General features: G+C 36.9%; 1 protein-coding gene across 3 annotated transcripts; it reads right to left on the bottom strand.

Annotated features, from left to right (window-relative positions):
* Positions 1-439: 439 nt before the first annotated feature.
* Positions 440-9,600, bottom strand: tank (TRAF family member-associated NFKB activator). Of its 3 annotated transcripts, XM_018741494.2 has the most exons (9): positions 9,158-9,600; positions 8,687-8,762; positions 6,686-6,827; positions 6,459-6,573; positions 6,115-6,230; positions 4,430-4,491; positions 4,213-4,331; positions 3,156-3,547; positions 440-1,125 (listed from the first exon to the last, which is right to left on the bottom strand). In XM_018741494.2, the coding sequence occupies exons 3-9, from the start codon at positions 6,782-6,784 to the stop codon at positions 955-957; spliced, it is 1,074 nt and encodes a 357-aa protein (XP_018597010.1). In that variant the 5' UTR covers positions 6,785-6,827; positions 8,687-8,762; positions 9,158-9,600; the 3' UTR covers positions 440-954. The 3 variants fall into 3 exon arrangements, with proteins under 3 accessions (XP_018597010.1, XP_018597007.1, XP_018597009.1); XM_018741491.2 differs by lacking the exon at positions 8,687-8,762 and having other exon boundaries at positions 9,195-9,600; XM_018741493.2 differs by lacking the exon at positions 8,687-8,762.
* Positions 9,601-10,067: the final 467 nt, after the last annotated feature.

A 10,067-nucleotide genomic window follows, 5' to 3' on the forward strand; every position in this document is an offset into this window, starting at 1 on the left:
ATCGATTTTTTGTTTCCTTTGTTTTTGACAATATTTTCAATGTTTCCTTTAAAGCATTTTTAACGAGTTTCTGCTGCTTATACCTATACTGTATTTACACAAAATTCATAAACATATTAAAGATTTTCTGCAACATACCACCTACCCAGAAATCTTTGCAAAATCCATTGAAATGAACATATGTGACACATGTGTGGAATTCATATGTCCACACTTCTGAGTAATATTATCACATTTAAAACCATATCTTTTAAACTTATTACAAAGGTCTCACCTCTTGATTGTAGCCAACAAGGTGTGTCAGACCTGCTGCATATTACAGTATGGAGTCTGAGGCAGATCCACGGACTGCAGATGAAACAACGGAAATGAGCATGTCCTCCAACAACTATGTTCTGCAATATAAACCTTCCCATAGCAAGAAGATAAGCCTGCTGAATATGGTATTAATATTTATTTTCTTGATACCAGTCAAACTGGACCTGAGAAGAGCAGTGCACTATAATGCAAATCCTTTGTGATGATTCATCATGCTAATCTACTGGATCTAGTTCACACGCTGAAACCATTACACACTGACCGAGTTGGAGGCACTTGTGCAACATAGCCCAGGTTCACCTAAGCAGCATTACAGCATGCATCACACGATAAATGGAAAAATAGTAACTGTTAGCTTTTCTGTACCGTTATCATTAAAGCACAGTTTTATTATACACACTCTGCATTTACTAGGTAATACTAGCATGTATTAGAGCAGTTAAGTTCAATTCAAAGACAATTTAAAGACACAAACACTGAAGTCCACCATTTGACTCTTTCACAAAAAGACAAAAATTAAATATGTGTTACGAGGTACACAGGTTTATGATCAGAGGCACAAGGATGTGGACAACAGCAGTAGACAGTATCATACAGAGGGTGTGTGGCCTGGCCAGCCTGCTCAGCTAGTGCCCGCTAATGTCCATTGCTGGCCTGTTTTTGGAAGTGTGAGTTGAGGTGGCTGTAGATGTGGTCGTTGGGGACCGCAGCGTTGCAGAAGGCACACTTGCCGGGGCTCTCGCTCTGGCGCGGTGTGGTACACTGGACCAGCGGCTGGGCTGTGCACAGCTCTGGGCTCCACAGGGCCTGTGTGGGAGAATACAAGATACTTCACTTCGTATGACATTTCATTTGCTCCATTTAGCTATGTACATGTTTTCTGCTTTCAGAACAGCTGAGCTGCACAAAAAAGAGGTAGGCCAGCCAGTTCCAGGTGTCTGACTTGGGAATAGAACCTAAAATACCTGGGCAAAGTGCAATTCCCCACAGCCATGCCCATGCCCAGCTTATGTAACAAGCTCAAATATCAACATGAATATGACTTCGTACTGTGTTTTCCCTTATACATGGCCACATCATAGAAAGCATTTAAACAGATTTATGCCTCCCATTTCACTGCACAGGAGCCTTGAAAGTCTTACTTTCCAAAAGTCCTAACAGTTGGTCATTAAGCACCACGCTTTCTGATGTTCCAATATGATTTTCCCCTCAAGAGAATTACTCTCATTGCTTTCCCTGCAGAATGCTGCCTTTATTGTTGTCTGCATTTCAAGTCATTTTTGGACTTAACATGTAACATTTCTTTCAGCAATCTAGACATTACCATGAACTTGTAGAACACAAAGTGATTTACAGAGCCTTTACAAAAAACATTGACAGAAAACAGAAGGAAAAGCTGGACTTTTACCCTCTGTGCACAATCAAGTGTATTTGCCGACCAACTAGGCTCAGTTAAATTCACAGTATTCCTTACTTAACTCGCATATTAATCCTCATCAGTTATTTCCACTGTCAAACTATATCATTTCCATATTGTCAAATTAAAACCACAAGCCCTTGCACTTCTACCACTTTTCAGTGCATCACATAACTCCTATAAAAATGATCCAGAAGATCTTGCCTCTGTGATAATACTCCACCACTACTAGAACAAATTTCAGATTGTTATCACTTCAAATTCTGAGGTTTCTAAAACCTTCTTTGGACAGATGGTCAAGGATTGTATTAATCTTGTCTAACTCTAGTCCAATAAAAGTTTCATTAGATTTTTTTACTATTTGGTCCCAATATTTGTCTTTAAAACAGATTTAACTTTTAAGGGAGACTCAGATATTACTCTGCAACAAATGGCCCATACTGCCTAGAGCACACAGTACTGTACTTGTTTCGCTACATGAATTCTTTGTCAGCATGCTACAGTAAAAAAATCACATGTATTTCACAGCAAGAGCTGTAGTTAAAATGGCAATATGTTAAACAATATAATATAGTCACACTTATTTACTACTAAGATGAGCAACCAAAATTACTCCACTGGAAAAGTTAGAGTAGTCTAGGCAGGGTTGTTTAGTGTGTAGTTTTTATGTGTCGCATACTGAGAACGATAACATCACTGAATAACGTCTGCTTTCCATGTGACCCATTATCTTGTCATAGCAGGGGAGTCTTCAACACATTATTATCGGAAGACGTGTCAATTATCTAACCCCCTAGCCCACGCTGTGAAAAGGCTCAACACCAATTCCATTTTTTCTTTTTCCCTTTTTTTTTTTTTTTTTTTACACTAGAAGACTTTATAGTAAACTTTAAATTTTATCCCAGCTGTCTGATTAAAATTCAGGTTTACAATGATAAAACATCAGCTGCCACCTTCAGAGGAATAGCCTTGGATCCGGAAAAAGACCAGCAGCAACTAAAACCACAAGACTACCCTTCAAATCTAAATAAAAACTGTCAAAAACGTGACCCCATTTGAGTAAATACTACACATCAACTAATATAGTTTAGCTTTGAAAGAAAAACTACAATTTTTCCAGTTTTTCGCTGAATTACTTCAGGTGTAAATGGGTAGGCGTCTAATATAACACACTCAATGAGTCCTTTATTAAAGAAATAAGAGCAGGAAGTATAAAGACTTTCTTGAAGTTGGTGACAACTGATAATTCTTACAAACTGTTTAGAAAAAAAAGCTGTTTTATTATCACGTACATCATTTGATACACATACATTGTAAATAAAATAGTGCTTTTTGCTGTAGTATTCTTGGAAGAATCCCTGACCTCCATACTGTGGGGTGTAACCAGTGGTAAATCCTAACCGTGTTATAACAGACTCACCTGCTGAGGTCCCCGAACACCCTCATGGACAATGGCAGCTGAACAGGATGCTGTGATAGCTGCCAACCCAGAGTACGGGAGGAGTGACTCCAAAGACTTGTCCTGTGAACGTTGGGGAACGACATCTCCCAAGGTCATTTCCTTCTGGTCCGGTGGCCTCTCCGGGGCGCTGTTCAGAAATTCATACTCACTGTCCGCAGAAGGAGGGAACTTAACAGACAGCCTCTTCAGGGAGTCAATGAAATCTCCATCTACTGGGCTACTCCCCCGGGATGCTAAAGGACCGCTGGGCAGCTGCTCCTCTGCCTGAGGCTTGATGGTGGATGAGAAAGGCCCTTCTGCCTGCTCTGCCGTCACATCTGTGCACTGGATGGGCATGGAGAACTGTTGCTCTGTGGACAGGTGTGCAAATAGGATCAGCAGGTTCAATGAAATTATGACCCAAGGTGAGTTTATGTCATACCGAACTCAAGTTATTACAACTCTGCAAAATCCGAAAAATGTCTTCCTTGGCAATATGACCAAAAAGACCCAAACCTTGGCAATCTCAGCAAATGCAAGAGGCAAAATAAAAATAATCCCCAAAAAAGGTTTCAAAGATCTGATGTATATTTAACCTAATATTTAAAGACTACATTGTAATGATGTGATTATAAACTGAAATCAAATGAAAGGGTTTGAATAGCGAGTCATACGGAAGAACGGATGATGGTGAAAAAAGCATTTCCCAAAAGCCCGTGGTGGTACTTCACCCTGAAGTTCTCAAATTTCAAAAAGTGGAAGAATATATTTCTCTGCATCAAAAGCACATTTAATGTCATATTGTTTCAAGAATTGCTCTGTTTAAGTTTTAACTGTGTTGAAACACAGCTACTTGTATAATACTGACCATTTTAATTTACTGTAATTGAACATATTTTAACTTTGCAGATTAAATAAAGCAGTATTCCACTTCAGACCGAACTCTTATCAGAGCAGTATAATTTGCCGATCAAGGTAATTTCTAAAACACTTGAAGTAACAAATTTTTCACGTGATATGCAGATACTCCAGTTACCGATTGCTGTATCACTTCTTCTCCAGATTTTTCTCAGGTGATCATTTTGTTTCCTTGTTAATGCTTGAATCCGCTGAAATGTCCCCTGAAGTTCTTTAAATGTGTCAAAAACTTTTTCACTGAAAAGAAAAGACAATGTAGATATGAGTTTGTCTTTCCCAAAAAGCTTTCTGGGATGGAACAAATAGCTGTGGAACTGTGAAAATACGCAACTTACTTCTCCGCCCTGCTGGTTGTAGAAAATGAGAGTGGAGGCATCTCTATGGCTTCTGTGTTCCCCTTCATTAGCACCAAAGTCAGTCAGCAGCGTGAAGTTGTCAGTCGTCAGAAAGACAAAAATGAGAAATGACAAAAACCTAAATTGGAAAACTCAAAAAAGAAATGTGTACTTATGTGTGGAAATTACATACGTACTTATATACACAGCACCTGAAAAGTGGAAAACTGAAATGCAGTGATCATTAGGGTACAAGTACACTGAGCTAATACAACAAGCAATAGTAATTTATTTGCACCTCTATTACTTTAACAGACTGCGCTTAGTTCTTCACTTACGAATGAAGCTTATAACATACAATAAAGACAGTTGCTGCCTGAAAATATGTGAACCCCATGTATCCCTTAGTTTTACCAAATAGTTACTTAATGAGAAGTAGTCTTTCTTATCTCACATAATAGGTGGGTATTTACAAAAACCATAAGCTGGTTTAGAGGAAATCATTTCTTTAGTACAAAAACTGAAGTCGTGCAGGTGCAAAAATAAGTGAACCCCATGCTGCATTGGTTAAACCACGTAGGTAAGTGGAATCAGGTATTTAAACCATAATCATTTATTGACTTTATCAGTTTACTTACAGATTTAGATATTATATGTTTACTTTAATATTTTATACAAGAATAATGACCATCCATATAGGGTTCATATACTTTCAAGCAGCACTGTATCTTACATGTGAATTAACTCAGAATTTTAGTTATACCTTCAATGTAATTCTGTATACTGGTTACAATGGATAAATGAAAAGTACTAAAGCACTATGTAATCAGCACCCATTTTTATAAAACTTTTATTGTAGAAACCAAACAAATCTTTGATAAGATGTAGATTAACTTACTTGTAAACATTAATTTCAGCACCACAAATGGTCATACAACAATCATCAAAAGTCATAAATTTTAAAAATGGTACGTAATACAGATGAAGCCCTTCAACTCAAAACTAATGCTGGAGGCTTTTATCCTATAGCGCCACCTACTGAAAAAACCAAAATATTTTTCCCACTAAAAAAGTAATACTGAGGTGATAATTATTAATTCAAGAAGAAAATAGTTATGTCAGTTGACAGACGGCAGTAAGAAAATGGAAGAAACCTGAGGACACAGTGACAAGAGCAATGTACTATACTAATTTTATTCTTTACACTAGATTTGTCAGAGCCTTCTAATCTGACACTAAGTTACAGTACTTCAGAACTAGCAGGCATTAAAAATTTGTATGACAATGAATTTCTATGTCTTGTGCCAGCTGAAGTTAAATTTTGTTACCGTTTTTTGCTTAAGGTTTTATGGCCCGTGCAACAGTACTAAAGTATAGATGATTTTCACATCCTGAAACGTAGGACAAGGGTGCTAAAAAGTACTATGTTATGCAACACGGTATGCAACATAAAAGCTGGCTTCAAATTCTGTTAGAGTTAAGGAATATTCAAAAAGCAGGTGATTTTACCTCCTCTTGCACCTCTAGAATAAAAAAAAAAAAAACTCAGACAGGGCTTATTTTTTTCAGAGATACTTGCACAATGATGTCACTGTTAATAACACACATACAATTTAATTTACATAAGAGACATTAATCATAGAGAGTGTTGCACTGGGGCATGCATCGAACAAGAAAATGCATACCACAAACATTTTTCTCCTCTGGGAACTAGATGATGTGTTGTCAGGGTGATCGTCGCAGGACGACAATGTTTCTACTTCCTGTTTTCGAGGAGCAGATTCATAGCTCTGCATTTCTCCTGACAAGAAAGCCCATAATTAATCATCATGAAAAATAAAAACATTATGTTTTTAACATATATACACACAAATATAGACATGCACAAATACATGTGCATGTTTCAGATTCACTGTTTTCAGTGCTTAGAAATTGATAAAGTTATAAACAGGTAGCTTTTGCAACTTGGGTAAAATGGATAGCTGTATGGAAAAAAATGTAAAATGAAGCAACCTGATTTCTTACTAACCTGAACCATGTTTTGCTGTTAAACTCTGCAGCTGAGCTCTAAGTTCTGAAATCTCATGCTTCTGGTCTTCTATCTGTTTTTCAAGTTTCTGGGTGTACCGTTCAAAATGCTCTGTCTGCAAAAAGAAGATTTTATCAAAAACATTAAGACATGGGTTGTGGAAAAACGTTATTGGGTGGGAATATAATTCAATTAAACGTACATAAAATGTGTAGAGCAATACCTACCTTTTGCTGGAGCTTTTTTTTTGCACTCTCTTTCTCAATAGAGGCTTGACGATAGGCTTCAAAAGCTTTGTTGAGCTGGTCACCAATATTCCTGTCCATACCGTGCACTTCAGTACCATTACTGATAGAGCATTCATGGGTCCTGCATTCACAGGTGGAATCATTTTAAACAGATTAATCTGCAATCATTTTTAACATCATTGGGAGGGTTAGACGTTAAGTAAGCTTTTGCTGTTGTGCATATAACTGATTTTAATCTACAATTTATAGCACAACTTTCAGTATAGGGTCCAAAAAACTACATTCAAACATGATTCATGTTGGTTTAATAGCCTGAAACATATGAAAAAATTAAAGTACTGAACTCAGAATCAGTCATAACTAACAAAGCTGCATGATGAAACACTCCATTGCTTTTGAGCATAACTACCATCACAGGAAACATTAAAATAACATTGTATTTGGAAAATCAGCAAAAGTATAATCTCAACAAGACCAAATATGATGAAAACATGTTTTTCCATGACTTACTGTTATATAAAATATGCATATTTACATAACTGCATCATGTTTAAAAGAAAAAAGTTAGTCTGCATTGTTTTGTTGTGAACATTATCATCACAGGAAATCTGACACCTTTACATATATGCTGAAGAATTTTTGTCTGAAATATTCTGACAGAGTGCTTTTAGCTTTAAATGTCCTATGGCATAAATATTTAGTGGATTTAATGTACTCCAAATCCTCTTATATATACGAGGAAAGACATCACTTCCATTTTTCAGCAATATATTAAAATATTAGAATTTGTATTGTCTTAATAGAACACATGAATTAACCAATTTTACTTTTGAAGGTTAGTGAAAATGTTTCATTTCTACAAGTTTATAGGTTCATTATAATTCTATTAAAGTAATATTGTTGCTTTTACAGAGATAAAGAGTGCGATGACTGTATCACTATGCTGCCTGCAGGACAACTGAATATATTTAAAGAATGATTTATAAATTGATAAGATTCTTTAAAAATGAGTATTTAAGTTTATCTGTATATTTGCAAATTAATCATAAATCAACATTAAAAAAAAACTGAACCAAACAAGAAGGTCTCTTATGAAATCTCGTCCGTTATTTGTGAAAGGCCTTTTTGGTGTTTAAATTCAATGTTTCCTTCAAATTATGCTTATAAACTAACTTACAATTCTTACTACACAAAATATTTTAAAAACATCTGTCCTGCTGGCTCACCTTGTTTCAATAATTTTCATGCATGCTATATGTTAACATACACGCAGACATTCATTAATACAGTCTATGACTAAAAGTCTCAATGTTTCGCTTATGAACTTGCTTACTTTCTGCTTAGCAATCGTCTACAGATGCAGTTAAATCACTGAGAATACAAAGCTAAACCTCACACCGTTTTGAAAATGTGTACTTTTGACACTGCAGGCACTTACTTTTTTTTTTTTTAATTACTTTTCATACATGGGCAAACAGGCTGACTGTTTATAACTTTTACTGTTACAGAAACCAGAAAAATATTAAGTCCCTAAAATGAAAGGAGGAATAAAGGACTGTTTGTATGAAAGTCGTTTGCAAGACCAGAGTTTTATCCCATGACAAACACCTCCATTAAAATAATCCAGCCTGAATTAACACAGCACCAGCATACTTACTAAAACAGAACTCCGCATCCAATGATGTGTTATCCAGAAAGCAGCGCAGACAGGCCACCATTATGATGTGTGTGTGATATTTTAGCATGTAATATTATCATACAAACTGTTAATAACCATGGGCATGTACCTCCTTGACCATTACACACGGATTGTTTTCAAGCATCAAATCAGAAATAACACAATGTGACAATGTCTCAGAATATTTTAGTTAATAAATAAATAAAACTGGGACGGCTAGTAAGTAGGGGCATTAAATTAATCACTAATATTTGTAATGATTGTAATACTTAATATTAATTAACTGACACTCTGAGACCTACCCGCAGAAACACCGGGAAGAACCTCGCTGATTCACAAAGATCCATGAAACCGAACGTCTGCTCTGTTTAAAAGTGGCTGAAATACAATAAATAACTAAAGTAAGAAAACTACGAGGGAGAGGAACTTCTCCAAAGTGAGCACTTCCCATCAGTGACAGCAGCACAATGAAAGAAAGTCGGTTTAGTTCAGGCCTGCTGGTTGCCTTAATAAAAGTGCTCGAACCGAACAGCAGCCACATACATACATGATACATAAATAATCGGAGCCATACAGTCAGAACACAGCCTTCGTATCAGCTCTGTACTGTACTCTTGAACACTATGACTATCCGTATCACAACTTAAGGCTGTTACGGTGTGTTACATATTATATTTTGTTTCGATGCCATGGCATGTGTAAATGGCCAACAATCCACATAGAAACACAAGTTTAGTTAGCTCCAAAGCTAACTACTCTAAAACGTTACTTACAATCTGTCCAGCTCGAAAAAAATCCACGGTGACCTACATTTATTGAGCGTTTGTCAGATCAACGTTTGTTCTGTTACTCTTGAAGAAGAAGAGTAACAAACGTCCTTCTTCTTCTTCTTCTTCTTGTTTTTTTTTTTTTTTTTTTTTTTTTTTTTTTTTTTTACGACAGAACCAAGAGGAAACACTGCCTCGCGCACAAACGTACGCTTGACATGTTTAATAAAGCGCTGGGAACTTCCCACGGGGAATCCCCCCCCGCGTGCCTTTGACTTCCGCCTCGTTCACGATTGCGCGCGCGCCAATGGAGTCGCCGGTGGCGGGCGCGAGCTGCTGGGTATCGCGGCGCGAGGCAGATCTGTGTACATCTTTTTTTATAATTTTTTTAAAAATACGGACATAAGAACTTCAAATCCGTTGATGTACAACTGGTTAGCAGTGGCGTTTAAAAAAAACACAAATGTTGACATCTAAGGACTTATGTAACTATACGCTTTAGACAATGACACAATGGAATGGTTTTCATTCGCGTATGACAACGAACGAGCGGTATGTGAAGTCACTAGAGTCCTGAACGGCCCCTACAAGTACAAAAACGTTTTTCTAACGATTTGATTTAAGGTAATATAGTTCACAGAGGACTTATCAAGCGTCACATATAATTTCATTACCCACTTTTAAAAGCGGCGCTTCAGTGTAGTTCCGTGACTTCCTTTATGCCCGTAAATCCTGCGACTCGTTTGTGAAGAGTGACTCAGATTATTTGGTAATTATATTCGTGTACTGATGTGGCCAGAGTATGATTGCGACGAAATTATGAGGATAAATCCCTTTTTTTCCTTGGTTTCAAAGAAGTGTGACGACAAATGCCGTCTGAAATACGGCCGAATTTTTTCCGCGGGGCCGAAGCAGG

This window comes from Scleropages formosus, chromosome 12 (assembly GCF_900964775.1).
Source record: "Scleropages formosus chromosome 12, fSclFor1.1, whole genome shotgun sequence".
Lineage (NCBI taxonomy): Eukaryota > Metazoa > Chordata > Actinopteri > Osteoglossiformes > Osteoglossidae > Scleropages > Scleropages formosus.

Coding starts and splice junctions, on each gene's coding strand:
- tank (XM_018741491.2), bottom strand. Junction 4,492..6,114: donor AGAGGAGAAAAATGTTTGTG/GTATGCATTTTC, acceptor GTGCTAATGAAG/GGGAACACAGAAGCCATAGA. Junction 1,126..3,155: donor GTGTTCGGGGACCTCAGCAG/GTGAGTCTGTTA, acceptor TCTCCCACACAG/GCCCTGTGGAGCCCAGAGCT.